The sequence below is a fragment of the Electrophorus electricus genome, chromosome 16 (assembly GCF_013358815.1).
Source record: "Electrophorus electricus isolate fEleEle1 chromosome 16, fEleEle1.pri, whole genome shotgun sequence".
Taxonomy (NCBI): domain Eukaryota; kingdom Metazoa; phylum Chordata; class Actinopteri; order Gymnotiformes; family Gymnotidae; genus Electrophorus; species Electrophorus electricus.
In genome coordinates, this window is record NC_049550.1 from 12881830 (window position 1) to 12899272 (window position 17443).

At 50.6% G+C, this 17443-nt stretch overlaps 1 protein-coding gene across 2 annotated transcripts in view; it reads right to left on the minus strand.

Annotated features, from left to right (window-relative positions):
- Positions 1-17443, minus strand: part of raph1b (Ras association (RalGDS/AF-6) and pleckstrin homology domains 1b) — a 34739-nt gene that overhangs the window by 7830 nt on the left and 9466 nt on the right. The window contains exons 2-7 of one of the 2 annotated variants that reach the window (XM_027022308.2): positions 15713-15772; positions 8424-8543; positions 8117-8219; positions 7047-7681; positions 4129-4203; positions 1296-1373 (exon numbers count right to left, since the gene is read on the minus strand). In XM_027022308.2, the coding sequence (XP_026878109.2) occupies positions 1296-1373; positions 4129-4203; positions 7047-7681; positions 8117-8219; positions 8424-8543 (1011 nt within the window). In that variant the 5' untranslated portion in view covers positions 15713-15772. The remainder of the gene's footprint in view (positions 1-1295; positions 1374-4128; positions 4204-7046; positions 7682-8116; positions 8220-8423; positions 8544-15712; positions 15773-17443) is intronic. The other variant, XM_035534824.1, reaches the window with a different exon arrangement.

A 17443-nucleotide genomic window follows, 5' to 3' on the forward strand; every position in this document is an offset into this window, starting at 1 on the left:
GCCCCGAGCTCCCCGTTAAAAGCCCCAGCTGTGCTGATGCTCCGTGAGCGGACGAACACAGCGGTCCTGACCAGCTGTGACCCGGTGATCGTCCTCATGAGCCATCAGTGTCTCCACGTGACTGTGTGGATGAAACCAGTGGGCCTGCTAGGCACTGTGTTCCAGTCTCACTGGAGCTGCTTTCAATTCTATATGAACGAAGTTACAGTTATGAATGGGAGCGTTAGTGATTTAAATTAACTGAAATAAATTTCCCCTTTCTTGCGCATTGCTTCACATATGTAAAACGACTCCTCCGATCTGTGAGCTACACGAAGGGCTTCAGAAGACTGTGTATAATCAGAAACGTCAGGAGCAGAGAAGAGCACCCGCCTCCCAATTTCACACCCTATTTTCTCTCCGCTGAGAGAGAGAGAGAGACCATGACAGAGTACGACTGAAAACACTCGATGGGTCCAACCTCTCCCCAACACTCCTCTCTCTCTCTCTCTCACACACGCATGTATGCACAAACATAAGCACACACACCAAGTAATTTAGCATAAATATATGCTATCTGGAGACACTTATCTTCAATTTCCCCAATGCACATAAAACCCCTATAATATGATGAATATTCTAACTGTGCCACTACCCTAAAACACTTATTATTTAAATTATGTGGTAAAGAGACATTATAAATGTTATTATAGGTGATTCACACAGTCATCAAAGCCCATCCATTACAGTCATTACAACCCATTCTTACACAAAGAAGCAGTCTGGCTCTGCCCCTACCTGCCATGATGGCTCAGAGCTCCCACTTTCCTCAGAGCTCACAGTAAAGCCAAACATGCACCAGCCACTGCAAAAGAGGCCCATTCACCAGCCGGGCTTGACAGGCTCCTTGGGGCGAGCGCGTGCCTGGTGGCGTTTGTCTGCTCCCCGTGGTCGTTTAGACCAGCCCTGAACCCACACGGCTGGGCGGAGTGTACCAGCTGCGGCGGGACTGGGGATAAAGGCGTGTGTGTGTGTGTGTGTGTGTGTGTGTGTGTGTGTGTGTGTGTGTGTCAGTAGCGGTGCAGGTCTCCTATTAAACCAGCGACAGATAAGAGGCGCGCGCGCGCACATGCGTACACAGTGACCTATTTTCTGCTGTGCTTGCTCATCTGGCTCACTCCTCTTTCCCAGCGGAGTGCGCGAGAGATGCACTCTGGTGTGCAGCACTTAGATGGTGGATATACTGGGTCTCATGGAGAAACACACACACACACACACACACACACACACACACACACACACACACCCCCACCCACCTTTTTGACCTGGGCTTCTTTGATTTTCTCCAGAGCCACACGGATTTTCTCAGCCTTTGCTTTGGCAGCTTGCTCTTCCTATAGAAACACGACAAAATTAACAAACAGAAACATGAAGGAACACCAAAATAACATTAAACACACACACATCCCTACGGAGACACGGGCGGACGCCTACAAAACGCACCAAAGGTCTTCACACCAACAGGAGCACGGTCTTTTTCTACACGGTCAGTTTTCTTGTCTGTAGCTCTGCCTGCTACTTGGAGCCCCACCGCCCACTGACCCCGCTGCCCCTGGACCCCCGCCACCCTACCTGGCCCCTCCAGCAGGCGGTCACCACGTCCATCTTCCACCCCCCCCCCCCCCCCCCAAGGCAGCTGCACGTGGGCTAGCCCGCACCACGCGCCCCCACCCCCGCGACGCCGTCCACAGGTGCTTATCTGCGTGGTGCGCGAGGTGGACCTTCTGGCCGGCGTTTCGGGGGTGGGAAAAAAAAAAACAAGCAAGCAAACAAACAAGTCCCGGAAAATAGTCCAGGATGGAAGAAAGGCGATTCCGTGGAGGTGCGCGTTACCAAGAGTCTCTAATGCTGCAGAGGCAGAGACAGAACAACCTAGACGGCAAAGACCAACGAAGTCCTGAGGAGACGAGAAGACGTGCGCGCGTGCGCGAGAGCTAGACGGAGGGGACGGTGTCCCACGCGACCAGAGGCTCCACGGGCGTCAGAGCGCACGCTAGTGAGCTACAGGTCTGGTAATGTGGCAGGGTGGGAGAGGGAGACCAGCAGAGTCTCTCTCAGCTTCTGTCCACTTCCCGCTTGTCTCCCTCACGGTCTCATTTTCCTCTCCGTGTGCATGTCTCTTCTTTCGGTCTCAGTGTGCCCGTCTCCCACTGTCTCTTCTCTCCCTCTCTCTTATCTCGGAGATGAATCCCCCTCACGAACAAGGAACCCTCCGCTCGCTCTCGACCAATCAACACAAGCACCCGTGGCCCCATGGGCCAACCGGAGGGTCCCACTTCCATGACCTTCTTTTTTGGATAGCCAATCACAACGAGGACCAACGCTTACAGCCCCTCTGCTGTCGCTCTCGCTGAAAAAGAAACTGCTCGGTTTCTGGAATTTCCGTGGGGAGATCCACAGGGAGGTTTTTTTTTTTTGCTGATGTACTATTTATTTCTTCACTGGAGGGAACAGGACAGTGAATTGTCTCTCCATGCCTTCCGTTCACTCACCCCCCCCCTCATCCCCACTCAGCTTTATCCTGTTACTCTTAGGCTGAGAGAGAGAGAGAGAGAGAGACAGACACAGAGAGATAAACAGGAAAGCAGTGTTTCACCCATGTCTGTATCACTACCATTGCTTGGCTCATTCTTTCAGCTCCGTCCAGCAGTGCTAGTCCTGCACTGAGCATGTGTGTGATCTACAGCGAGCGCGCAAGCACTAACGCGACGTTAGCGGCCTTTGCAAAGCCCGTTATAAACCCATTCAGATTCTCTTTGAAGTCTCTCCTCTTCCTCGGCCCCCTCCTCCTGCTCCTCGTGCTGTAATTCGACGCGCCGTCTCCGTCCACGGCTGCGACAGGACGCCTGGCGAGGATGAAGAGCGCGAATCGGGCCTCCCTGGCCTCTCCTGGTCCCAACCACGCAGCTGTCGCAAAAAGGCGGCGCCGGGCTGTTTTTGGGAGATACGTCTTGCGCAGTGGTGGCTCAGTGGTTAAGGCACATGACTTGTAATCGGAAGGTTGCTGGTTCAAGCGCTGCCAAGCTGCCACTGAGCAAGACCCTCCAGTTGTACTCAGTCATAATCGTAAGCCGCTTTGGACAAACGCGTCAGCCAAATGCCGCGAATGTAAACTACGCGAGCAGTTCTCTAATCTCACACGCAGTTGATGACGGGGACGTTTCCTCTGTGCAGTGTGGCAGCTTTCGCTCAGGAGGGTCTCCATCAGCAGAGATGGTTGTTGGGTCACACTGCTGTATACCCACAGCCGCCTTTCAAACAGGCAGCACGTTGAAATCATCAGCCTACAGTCAAAAGGGCGCGGGGCTCCACAGAACTCTACGTCCAGCAATAATTACATTGCAGTTTTCCCTCTTTTAAAGTATCATTTACTCCAACACGTTTTATAACACTGCAAGTAGACAATTCTTAATAAATACCATCTCCTGTTGGCGTGCAAGTATTGCAGGTCAGAACCACGCAGGCAGTTTCTGAATGTACTTTCAACACAAAGAATCAGTCCTGCGCATTCACGTGTCTGTGACCAAGTGTGATGATCTATGGGAAGGTTTCATTCATGTACATGGATCCAGACTGATCACGAACATGAACGAAAAAGACTGATCACAGATCAGCACCGAAATACACCCCGTCAAACATTTAAAAACCTTACTGTGGTGTTTGGCTATTCTAAAGAAACGGGGCTATTGGACGATCTGGGTACAGTTTCCAAACACATCGCAGCCATTACCTGTTGTTGAACGTTCAAAGTAATTTTTGTTACATACAATGATTTGTTCTACAGCTCTGTCGGGAAACAGGCTCGTGTGCCAGTCCAGTACAGACTGGACTCGCTTTAAATCCCTTTAAAAACTTGAAGACAGAAAGTGGGAGGAGTTTAGGAAAGTGGGCAGGGTTTTTAGGCAAATGGGCATCGCACATGCGGCCATAGGGGGTGAAGCTATGCAAATCGACAGATGTTTGTGGTGGGTGAAGCTCGGAGTCCAATAATGGCCAGGGGGTGGGGTTAAGAGGGCAGCGACGTGAGCGCACCAATCACATGCGGACAGTAAAGAGGAGGCGGGAGCAAGCGAAAGGGTGCGTGTTCACCTTGGTCAGCAGGTGAGAGGGTTTCCCCGCAATGCTTTTGAGAATCAGGGAGGTCTCCCTGTCCAGGTAGGAGTGCTTCACGACAGCAGAGGAGGAGACAGACAAGATCAGTCAGTGCAAAATGATCTCGGCTGATCTAGAACATGTCAGTGATTTTTAAACAGAGTGAAAGCGTGTTGATTGTGGTACGTTAACTGAGAGGTGGAGAGAGACGTGACCCAAAAAAACAAGAAAAAAAAGGTAAGAAATGAGTGATATAGATGATGATTATGATGAAAGCATTCAAACTGTTTGGAGGTCCCTTTTAAGTGCTACTGCAGAGCAGAGGTGTAATTATCAGTAGCCTCATATATGCCTAAGCAAACCAGAACGGGAAGACGGGGACAGTCACGCTGTCTGATGTTTAGATACCCCCTAGAACTGGATGGACTCTGGATTTTAAAACACACGTTCTTTGTGCAAGGGATTTATTGAGTAATCTTTCTGGTTACCCTGGCAGATTAACAAAAATGAACTGCTGGAATCGAAGGGCGCACACCACATTCACATTCTCTCTCACACACACACACACACACACACTTACAGTGCACTGATCCACTTCCCACTCGTGCGAGGAGAAGTCTAGGTGCCGCCTGGCAGCGTTACCATTCGCCCTTCTCGGCAAGGCATGCTGGGGACAGGGGAGGGGTCAGGTGGTGACATCTCAGACAGACAAGTGAGGGTGGCATCAGTCATGCAGGCAGGCAAGGGGAGGGTGGCATCAGTCATGCAGGCAGACAAGTGAGGGTGGCATCAGTCATGCAGGCAGGCAAGGGGAGGGGGGCATCAGTCATGCAGGCAGGCAAGTGAGGGTGGCATCAGTCATGCAGGCAGACAAGTGAGGGTGGCATCAGTCATGCAGGCAGGCAAGGGGAGGGGGGCATCAGTCATGCAGGCAGGCAAGTGAGGGTGGCATCAGTCATGCAGGCAGGCAAGTGAGGGTGGCATCAGTCATGCAGGCAGACAAGTGAGGGTGGCATCAGTCATGCAGGCAGGCAAGGGGAGGGTGGCATCAGTCATGCAGGCAGACAAGTGAGGGGGGCATCAGTCATGCAGGCAGGCAAGTGAGGGTGGCATCAGTCATGCAGGCAGACAAGTGAGGGTGGCATCAGTCATGCAGGCAGGCAAGGGGAGGGGGGCATCAGTCATGCAGGCAGGCAAGTGAGGGTGGCATCAGTCATGCAGGCAGGCAAGTGAGGGTGGCATCAGTCATGCAGGCAGACAAGTGAGGGTGGCATCAGTCATGCAGGCAGGCAAGGGGAGGGGGGCATCAGTCATGCAGGCAGGCAAGTGAGGGTGGCATCAGTCATGCAGGCAGGCAAGTGAGGGTGGCATCAGTCATGCAGGCAGACAAGTGAGGGTGGCATCAGTCATGCAGGCAGGCAAGGGGAGGGGGGCAACGTAAGAAAATGACGCTCCACAGAGTCACTTATTTGCGTTTGGAGTCATTGGACCCCCGTGACCCCACCAAAGGCGAAACTAAATGAGCGTGAGGATGAAGCAGGCTGAGCAATGGAGAGCCTCACTGCTTCACTACTGTTAAAAGAGCACAGCGCATTGCACGCACACACACACACACACACACACACACACACACACACACACACACACACACACACACACACACACACACACACACACAGGACACAGGCTGCATGCTAAACCTGTCAGAATGTGCACATTCCCGTCGTGCTGCCGATGAAAATGGCACCTTCTGCGTCACGGTGCACGCGGATCCGCATGGAGGTTATTCATTTACCGTGGGCTAATTAGCACAATTAATTAGCAAAAAGACTGGAATGGTAATTATAATTACATAGAGTGTGCAGCGGGGTTAATTACAGCATGTCAAACATTCTTCACAGCAGTCATGCAGCAAGGCTTCTATGCACACACACTAGAACCGTTTGCAAGGCATGTTACATTATATGAATGCACACTCAGGTTTGTAAGGATAAACTGCATCTGATTTTAGCTAACCTGCAGTAGTTTCACTGACTGCACCAGATTACTGGAACCTTATTACACACCTCACAGATTTTGGATGTGTATGTGGTATGTGTGTGTGTGTGTGTGTGTGTGTGTGTGTGTGTGTGTGTGTGTGTGTGTGTGTGGTGTGGAGTCGATCCAGGCCATGAGTCAGCTGTTCAACAGCTCCAGGATGAAGTCAATAAAACAGTCATCATCATCACATTAAAACCACAACACACCCTTTCCTCTGCTTGTGAGACCAGAGAAGAGCTGGGAACAGAAGTGTGTATATGTGTGTGTGTGCGTTTAAAAAGCTACTCCACATCTTTTGCTGAATAAATACTCAAGCGAGTCATTTGAAACTCAGACTTAACAGTAACTAAAGTGTGACTTTTCCCCTCAGCACCTTTGTAAGAGTCACTTACTCTCCCTCACACACACACACACACACCCTTACTGCACTTATCTGTTGGTTAAGAGAAACTCTGTTAACATTAGTTGGCAATAGAGAAAGTGGTGAGCCAAGCCGGCTTTGAGCTGTAACAAATACCCTACACATAACGAGGGTGGGGGGCTTTTTTCACTTGGCTTTTGCTAACAGTGCAGACATCTGGAATCCCACCCTGGAGCCAGAAGCTCTACTGTACTCCATGACCTCAGAGTGCAAAGTACCCTGGGAAATGCAGTCATGGACTGGCAGATTTGAAAAAAGAAATTGTTCTAATCTCTGCAGTCACAGATTTCATTTTTTTAAATTAATTAATTCCACAGCTGCGATTTTTAAAATACCCTAAAAATGTATTAAATAACAAATAAAACTAATGTGATGTAAAGAAAAAAAAGAAAAACAGACATGAGTTTGTCATTGTGTGTACACGCACGTGTACGTACGTGTGTGTGTATTGTACCTCTGTGCTCGTCTGATTCAGGTTTGCACTCTTGTGGGCGTGGCCCATCCCTGCCCCATGCCCCTCCCCCTCTTGCCCCCTCATGTCCAGCGAATCCGTGCTGGAGGCAGAGGCGGAGTTAATGCTGGAGCGCGATGAATGTCCGACCGAGCGTGCCTCCGCTTCGCCGAGCGTTCCCGCCGAGCCGGTGCGCCGGTGGTGCGGGCCCGCCGTCGCCATGGCGCTGCGTGGCGCGGCCGATGAATGCGAGGAGGAGGAGCAGGAGGAGGACGAGGGTGAGGTCTGACGCGCCGCCTCGTCCATGCTCCGCGACGCCTTCTCCAGCTGGGCAGTGATGTCATCCAAGGAGAAGTTAGAAGCGAGGGGGCGGGGCTGACCTCCGCGGACAGTGCTAGCAGGGGAGGCCCGGGTGCTGCTGCAGGCGCTGCCCCCACTGCTGCTCCCGCCCCCGGCCCCGCCCCCTCCCCCCACCTGACGGGCGCTGCCCGAGCGACCTGGGCCGGGGCGCTGCCGGGTTTTGGGGTCCACCGGGCGGCCGGAGGAAGGCTTGCCAATGGTGCTAAGCTCCTGCTCAATGGAGCAGAGGTCAGCCATGAGGGCGTCCAGGTCGACCGGCTCGCCCTGGTTTATGGCTTCTGTGGGGGATAGAGCAGAGGGGTTTGCAACAGACACACACACACACACACACACACACACACACACACACACACACACACACACACACACCTATCCAGATCACCTCTTTCTATAGTCTGCTGTTTCAGTGTAGATACACTGCAAAAAGCAACTTCCATGGAATGAAGGATGGATGGAGCTCTGCCCAAAACATCCTTTTTCTCTGGAAATCTTTTGAACTTCATAGGAGTTTTGACTGTGTCCATCTTTTACTACAGTACACTCCAGTTACCCCTATAGCACACTGCGGTTACACTATATACGGGACTTCTTGGGCAAATCAATGAACAGCACGTGCACACGCTCACAGGAGGGAAAAGCAAAATTGTGGAAACTGTGTGAGTGCACTGGTGCATTCTGGGATGCTTCCTGTATGGGGGTACACGTGTGCTGACCGTTGATGTTGTACATGGAGAATCGGTAGGAGAAGTTGGCCAGGTTGGTCTCTTCTCTGAGAGGAGCTTTGTGTACCTTCCCTGGACGCCCGTCATCCAAACTCTGGGGGGGGGGGGGGGGGGAGAGAGAGAGAGAGAGAGAGAGAGAGAGAGAGAGAGAGATAAGAAACATATTTAACATTAACTGCCATTGTCTCCTCTCCAGATCATGGAATTATAATCTTCTACAAATATGATAATGGAATAAACTGAATCAACTGTCAAACTGTGAAAGGGTGGTGTGTGTGGGTGGGTGGGTGCATTTTACCTGTGTGAGTTTGTCCAGTTCTCCCAACCAGTCTCCGAACATCTTGTCTAGGTCCTGATCCTCCTTATCACTGTCCTCCTCTGCTGCGTGGTCCAACTCATCATCTGAAACCTGCTCCATCTGTCTCACAAACACACACACATACACACACACTCTCTTACAATTTTTCATGCCTTACAACTCAAACTTGTTCCATCACCATAGCAACTCCAAAGGCCTTCTCTGATCACAAAGTCAGTCTGCAGCGGTTGCCATGTCAACGTCTTGCATGGTGAGCTCTGGACCACTCCTTCTAGCGCCTCTAGTGTGCGTGTGTGTGTTTGCGTGTGCGCGCCCACAGCACCTGAAGCTCCGCCCACGCGGCGGCCGGGCTGGCGACCTTTGGCTGCTGAGCTCATGCCATCCTGCGCACCCCAAAGACACACCGCGTGGCAAACACACACACAGGAACGCGAGTGTGTCCTTCGCTGCACCACAGTTGCCAGCTGGAGGAGTGTAGCATGGTTGTCATAGTAACCTTCATGACATCTCCGAGACTGGTGCAGTTGCCGCAGCAACGGCCACCTCGTTCTCCTCCGTTGGGCTTTCCCCGTCGTGCCTTTCGGCTCAGTGAAGAACACAACGGCCTTATAGTTCCCTGGTATTGTACTACACTGCACAGGGCCTCCACTGTACAGCCAAAGCCCCAACCTCTACAACACACACCCCAAGTGTAGCCAGGAGACACACACACACACACACACACACACGCGCTATGTTTAGTAACTACAACCTTTACTATTATTGTAATTAAAAACTAACTGCTAACTTTAAATGCAGTATTTTACACTGAGGAAGGTCTGTTGTCTTGGTTTTGACCTCGACAGAGACGCCATAAGGATTTAAGGTAAGGAGAGAGCGCCCTCTACTGTACAACAGGAGAGCCAACAGCCAGAGCAACCACTCCCTCAACCAAGACACATGAGGGTGGGTGAGTCAGCATGAGAGAGAGGAGTGTGTGGGGCCTGAAAAGTGTGTGAAAGTGTACGCACGCAACTGTAGCGGTTCGTTATGCAACAGTAGGAATTAGAAAACAAATGCACATTGAATGCTGCAGTGGGACACACTCTCACGCTCTGCATCTGTGCTTCCATCTTACCACACCTCCCTCCGTCCAACTTTCTCAGCGTCAGTCCATCTGAAAACATCAGGATGTTTAGTTCACGCATCTGGAAAAAGGGCGCGCAGAACTCTCCGTTGCTCACCTTCTCTCCGGGTTGAACCAAGCAGCAGTCCCCTGGGGGGTACATGACTTGAGATCGTATTACCTGTCAAATTGACCCCATCCTTTGATCCCAAACGGAGATCAGAGGGGTTGCGTGTGCGCGTGTGTGTCCTGATCCGTCGACCAAATTAAACGCCAGGCGGCCGGTGAGAAAAGCAGCCTTTGAAAGGCTGACAAAAAAAGACGGATTTGGAGTCCACACGTCCCAGCGGAGGACGGCTCCTCCTGCCGTCTCTTTGTTGAGAGACACCAGCACAGGAGCGTCCGTCTGTCCCCTGGTACAGCTGCACTCAGGAGACGTTATGGACTTCTTCTTCGGCCGCTGGTGACGGGGTTGATGATGCTTTGATTTAGTAGCTACTTCTACTAAAATGACTGTCCGTTTCTGTGTGGAAAGGCCGCCGGGTTTTCCCACTGTAAAAAGCTCCCCTTCACTGGGCTGAAGTTAGCAGGAGACAGTAAACTGCAGCGGGTTAAAGCAATACTGTGTGTGTGTGTGTTCAGACGAGTAAAGGGCGATCTCTCACACAGAGATGGACAGAGGGAGGTAAGACACACAGAGCCAACCGAACACCAGCTTAGACAACACACACCATTATTTGTCAGGCCAATAAAGCACTTGAACTGAATTAAGAGAGAGAGAGAGAGAGAGAGAGAGGAGTGATGTAAATAAGGAAAGACAAAGAAAAAGTTAGTGTTGGCTCCCTGAAGCTCAACAGCCTGATTTTAGAAAATGTTCCCACTCTACTTGGGTGTGGACTTGGTCTCCAACACACACACGCACACACGCACACACAGCTGAAGCACAAGATGCTGACATACATCGCTAATCTCACACACATGCATCAGTTTCAACGTGCCTGTTGTACACACACACACACACACACACGTGTGTGTGTATGCGCCCATGCAGCTGCCTGGGAGAAAATAGCTACTCCGTGTGTGGGGGGGTGCGGTGAGAGAATGAGCAAGTTAATACTTTTTATACCTACAAATAATAATAAATAAGAACTAAGACAGGACCAACGGCATGTTCAAACAATCTCTGCAGAGGGAAAGACTCGGGAAAGGTCTGGCTGCTCTGTAGGTATGTTAACTACATGGACAGTAATGAAGATACTGTACCTTTATACAGGACTGAATGCCTTAGGAAGCTGTGTGTATATATGCATGCGTGTGTTGGAGGCAGAAACGAACTGGACCCCACCACACAGTAGCATTGGGGAAACCCTGTCTGGGCACCTACAGCGCATCACATCTGTCAGCTCCAGCGGGGGGGTGTGTGTGTGTGTGTGTGTGTGTGAGAAATGTCTAGGATGTGCAGAATTCTCTCATGAGCATCCTTCAGTTTCTTTCAACCTTCAGCTGCTCACCTTTTGCCCCTCCATTCTCTCTCTGTCTCTCTCTCTCTCTCTCAGACACACCCACACACCCACACCCACACACTCACACCCACATCACGGTTTCGTTTGGGAAGTTGTGTGACGCACAAGCATCTTACTAAACTGACTTTAGGCGGGCACTCCCAACTCAGCCGGTATATTTTTCTTACTGGTCCCGCCCCTCCATTACGTCAAACCCGGAGTCTGACTGGTCCTTAACTTTGGGTTTAGCTGGTCAGTGCTAGTTATAGCTTCCATGTGTATGGAGAATAAATCAATAAACCATTTAGAATTGTCCCCCGAGAAATGTACCATTACACAGGCACATCCAATCAATAAAGTCTCGATCACAAGATGTATATAAGTCTGTGTGTGTGTGGACACACATGGATGCATGTATGAGGAGAGAGAGTGAGTGTGTGTGAACGCCCTGCAGTATCAGGCTACTTGATGGCAGGACTAAACCGACAGCCTTGAATGACCCCTGGTATAATCATACACTGTTGAAAAAGCCATAAACGCCCCACCTGAACTGTAAAAGTTATCCAAACACCATCTGGGACATTTGAATACATCTGTGAAAAGCACCAGGAAAAGGAACAGAATACAGTGGTGTACAACAAACTGACCTTTGAGAAATACTGTACCGCTCCAAAAGTGCTTGACTGGGGTGGCTAACTGTAAACGGACAATGTTGAATGGCTGTTTGCGTGTGAAAAACATTTGCAGGTGGGGGAGGGATGGGTATTGTTGTAGTTGCGGTTCACTACCCCCAGTACTCCATTATACTTCCGGAGTGTTCCACAGCATGGGCAGCTGGTTGTGCTGTTAATGCTAAACTAGGCATATATTCTCTCTCTCTCTCAGAGAGAGAGAGAGAGAGAGAGAGGAGAGAGAGAGAGAGAGAGAGAGAGAGAGAGAGAGAGAGAGAGAGAGAGAGAGAGAAAGAGAGAGAGTGTGAGTGTGACGGGAGCACTTTACCTTAAAAATGGCCACGTTGCTAATGGATACTAACAGGAAACTGCGTGCTAATGTGTTTTTGAATTACAACTGGTGTGTAATGGCAACCAGTGTGTAGCTTCAACTGGTGTGTAACAATGGCTGTTAACGGTAGCTGCTTGCTGCAGTCAGGAATGGGAGAGACTCCCAGGACTTAAGTTCACGTTAGAACTTTCCCTTCTGATCAAAGTCCTTCATTTTGCAAAAGTTCGAGATAAGAGTTTGGGAGAGGAAGGTGATTGGACATTGGCAGGAAGTGGCAGTGAGCTAAAGGAACCTTCCGGATGCACCGATGACTCTCACGTGTTCCTACGTCTGGAACAAAGGCTCTCCAGAGATGGTGAAAGAGCCGTAAGGAAATACTTTTTTTTTACATTTCAAAACATTTTAAAAAGAGACTGCATTGTGCATCAAACGTTGCAATATAAGCAGACCATTTTGAAAAGAAACCAGCTTAAGATTTTTGGCCAGGTCAAAGAAAGTAAAACTAACCTCCACTCAAAACAGCGGTGCATGGTGTGTGAACAGCCTTGTTATTAAACAACTCCAAGATCTCCTCGCGCTGATCTGAGATCAATTTAGTGGTCTAGCTAATCATGGTTAGGGGTAGTGCTTGGACACTGGGAGCTGACCTGAGATCAGTGGTATAAAGGTATGCCAGCATGGTTCTCTGCAGGGGGGAGGCACAGAGCCGGACAGGAGACGCTGACGTTACAGCCCGACTACTGGGACACAGTCCAGTCCAGATCCTCAGTGATTTGCCTCTCCGTCACAGCTACTGCAGTCTAGTGCTGCTGCTGATCTGGACCAAGGCTACATAATCTTGTACATAATCCTGTAATTGCAGTCATTTCATTTAAGCAATAACGACCTCTGAAAAGCTCTGTATACACGTACACACCACATCGCTTTCATGTTACAAGCTTCCACCCAAGACGCAACTGGGGGCGAGAAAGAATCAAAGCATTCTGTTCTGGAGGGACAGAAATCTAATGAAGAGGTGATAGAAATGTTTGAGATACAGGCCAATCAAGTGTCTCTCAGTCTCTCTCTCTCTCTCATCTCTCTCTCTCTCTCTCTCATCTCAAAAGCTCAGTTCCCTAGCAACACTTCTGTGTTCATCAGAGATACAGAGTCTCTCACAAACCTGCCGCTAACATCACTTCACTTCCGGCGGGGGAAAAACGAAGCCTGACCCGTTCCCAGGCTTGGGGGGGGGGGGGGGGGGGGCTATGCGGTCTGAGGGGTCACTGCTACCCAACGGCCCAGGCTGGCAGCTCAGGGACATTCTGTGAGGATGCCACACCTATGAAGTAGTGGCCACATACCGCTGGCATACCAACAGCCGGCTACCCTTCAAACAGTTGAACAGCTGGCTGTTTGTGTGTGTGTATATATTTATAAACCCACTGAGGAAAAAGTGCCTTCACTTGTTGACAAAAACCTGCATGTTGTTCTTGGTTTAACAACCTCATTTGAGAGGAAATAGCGATAGACAGAACATTTCAGAGACGTGGCCGGGTCTCAAAAACACTGATGTCATTTCCTGATTTTTGCGTGCACGCACGCACACACACACACACACACACACACACACACACACACACACACACACACACACACACGGCTGCCAGATCCGCCTTCTCTGATAAAGTACTGGCATGATTCCAGGAGGTCGCGAGAGCAAAGGGTGCGTCGCTTTGACTGTGGCGAGGTTTACCCTGCCCTAGCGGGATGTTTCAAACCCAAGGTTAGCTGGGAATTTTAAAAGGGACCTCCGCTGCTAACGAATGGCACCTCCAGCACCGTGACCGGGGCTATTACACATCACCAGGGCAGTCCGGAGGTCCGGCTCATTCCCTGTGAATGGGGGTGGGTGGGGTGGAAACAAACCCAGGAGTTTCTTCCTGGAAGATTAATATTTTGCAGTATATTGCCCATGAAGCTATCCTGCGGGCGAGATTTAAAGTGCACATGCCCTTGTGATTTGCATGCATGCTGGTGTATACATGTTCACCAACCGCTAGTCCTCAGAAACTTTGACCAGTGTTACACCATGTCATTACCATTACCTTGTTGTTCACACACACACACACACACACACACACACACACACACACACACACACACACACACACACACACACACACACACACACACACACACACACACAAAAGCAGCCCCTAAGAGAAACAGACACCCTTAGCCCAGCCACTGCAGTATCCTGAGTATAGCCACCTGCTGTGTGTGGGTGTGTGTGTGTGTGTATAAACATACTGTGCAGCTCCAGCAGTGCATGTGTGGTACCACGCTGTGTGTGTGTGTGTGTGTGTGTGTGTGTGTGTGTGGCAGCAGCAGGCATGACCCCTCTCTTCTCCGAGCAGCTGGGAATGTTCACCAGGAAACAGCCCCTTCTGAAGAAAGTGCCTTGTAGCATGCAGTCATACTCCAATTGGTCCATCACCTTTGACCTTTACTGGCAGATGGCTACGGACTGTTTACGGCATTGGGAAGAAGGAGCCATTGTTCTGTGTTGCGTTAGGAATGGCTGGGCGCCGGGTCACTTGGTTATGTAACCCTTCTGCACGGCGGTGGTCCTGAAGGCGTCAGATCTGTCACACGAGGTAACGGAAATGACAGGAACTAATGTTTTGGGAATGACACAGTGGCAGTGGGCTGTGCTCACAGCTGAAGAACCACTACCCAAAACAAAAACAAACAAAAACAAAAACAAACAAAAGCAGCCTGATGTTTGTGTGAATGGGCTTGCCATTTGGTAGAGGAGGCCAGCTTCTTGGCTGCGGGGGCCCCCGGGGTGACCCAACCTGCGCTCGTCTCCGTTATCCCTCCCTTCACATTCTTCCACCCATCATCCCTCTCTTTCCACACTGCTCTGCCTCTGAGCCCAGATCAGATCTTCCCCAACCCTGCAGCACATATGAACATGGACCCGGCGCTAAGGGCCCATCAGAGTGGCCGGCGTCAGGAGACGCTACGCCGATTGCTTCACATCCTTGTTGTTGGTTGTTGTTTTTTTTTGTTGTTTTTTTTTAACGCCTCGGAAGAATTTCACAGCTCATGATCTCGCGCGTTCTCTGCCGGCACACTGCACCGTGTTCTCCCCCAGGGAACACCAGATCTGCCGCGCTCCAAGACGGCCAGACGGTGCCAACCAGCTTGCGGTACCAACCCAGTTTAAAGGCCTTTATTCGGCGTCTTCTTACAGAGGCGTTCATTCCACAAGCATTAGCGTGTTTTCATTCAGCCCAGATCTCTACAAGAACTGCGCCATCACGGCACCTGAGCCGGTTTATGCGTCTCCCTTCCGTGAAGATGCCAGAAGAGAAGGTGTGTGGCGCCACATCTCCCAGCAGCCCAATCAGTGTGTTCTACAATCTACTGCTTTAGGCTTTTAAGTGAGTGCTTTGACCAAGCAGGCTAATGTTGCTGACGAGAGAGACAGACAGAGAGAGACAGAGAAAGAATGCATATCTGCTAATTGGTGGCTATAGTTCTCACGGATTCAGCCCCTTTGCCATCATTCTTCAAGCCGTTCTTTTAAGGCTGTTTTGTTTGGACAGTAAAAATGGCCCCACAGGACCCTGTCAAAGACTATACAAAGCAAACTCAAGAAAGTGGCCTACCTTTGGTTTAGGACAGTCCTGCCGGGACGAGGTGACGCTGCGCTGGACAGGACTGGAGACCTGGGCACGAGAAGACAGGGGAGACCAGAATTTTTGTTTGCAGGAACTAAAATGACCAGTAGCAAGTTGCCCCTGAAACTGCCTTTAGACCCGATCAGCTCAGTGGGATCTGGCAGAACCCCACCCCAAACACACACACACCAGCATGAGCTATGGCAGCTGTGTGTGCTTGTGTCTTCTGTGTATCGTACACATCCAGACCTAAAACCACAGGCTTCAGGGGGTGTACATCAGGAAAGGAGAAGTCTTCCACTCACAGCTGACTCATCAGCTGAAACGCACGTCATTCCTAACGCGTGTCAGAGCTGAGGTGCCTCATGAACGCCTTTCTCTCTCACACACACACACACACACACGCGCGCGCTCACCCTACGTGATGCACGGCGCAATTAAGTCATATGAAACACGACATCCTATACTTAGCCATTCATCACAGCCAGCCAGTCAGAGACAAAGCACAGGCTGTGTGTGTGTGTGTAAGAAAGAGAGAGAAAAAACAGGCCGCAGCTGCACACCAGGGCACAACTGCGCAAGCTGTCTGTCCACACGGCAGCCGGCGCCTGTGTGTGTGTCTTGCATGACAAAGAGACTTCTCACAAAGTTGCCCACCATGTGGTCTTTTATAAACTCACACATTTGATCCAAACTTAGCATCCAAGAATGCCCAACAGCTCGCTTTACAAACCAGCAAACGCAATTTCCCCAAAATCGCATGGAAAAAATGAACTAGCTGGTTGAACAGAATATTTAAAAACAATAGGAGCCAGATAAGAATGGAAACAGCTCAGCAGTATGTGTGTGTGTGTGAGAGATGAGACTAAGTGACAGAGTCAATACCAAAATTCCCTCACTAATCTGAACGAGTAAGTAGGTGAAGTGTGTGTGTGTGTGTGTGTGTGTGTGTGTGTGTGGTGGTTGGGGGGGGGGTACCCATGGCAGTGTGCAATACTGTCTATGGGTTAAACTCCAGCTCAGTGGGCATCAAGGAGGACACCCCTCGCCACACACCGCCTCAGCCTAGGCCAGGGAATTCTCAGTCTCCTTTAATCACCGTCTCTCTTACACACACGTGCTCTCACATAGAAAGAAACACACACACATTTTGGTGTCAAGTTCTGGTTTCTGTGGATGCACCTGTCTGCTCATTTCCCCTGAAGGTAAAAATGACTTTTGAAACTACAATAACCTCAAACACACAACGCCGTCATCCCAGGAGTCCGGTTACACTGCCCGCTTCCCAGAATGCAGAGTGGCAGCTTGGGTGTTCTCACCAGTGTCTGGGATGGGTTTGACTAATGAGACGGAGCAGAGATGTGTGGGCTTATTAGTCCGTCTGTTTGTTTGTTTTTCGGGAAGTTACCCACATAGGCAAAGCGAGTGCAAACCCACATGCGTCAGGATGGCTCCGGTCTGGCGGGAGGCAGAGCGTCCTGCCGAAGCAGCAGGCCATCCCGCAGACTGACAGGGCAGGACTGCGTCACCTCTGCTGAGCTGGCTGTAACCGCGCAGGGGACGGCAGCTTTTAAAAGGGATGGGGGGATGGGGGGGGGGAACCAAAAAACCACCTTTTAAAAAAAACAAACAAGCATGAGCGGAACTAGCTGAGCCCTGCGTGATCGCCCGAGCCCTCAAGAACGCGACGACCAACCTACTCGCGCGCTCGCACACACC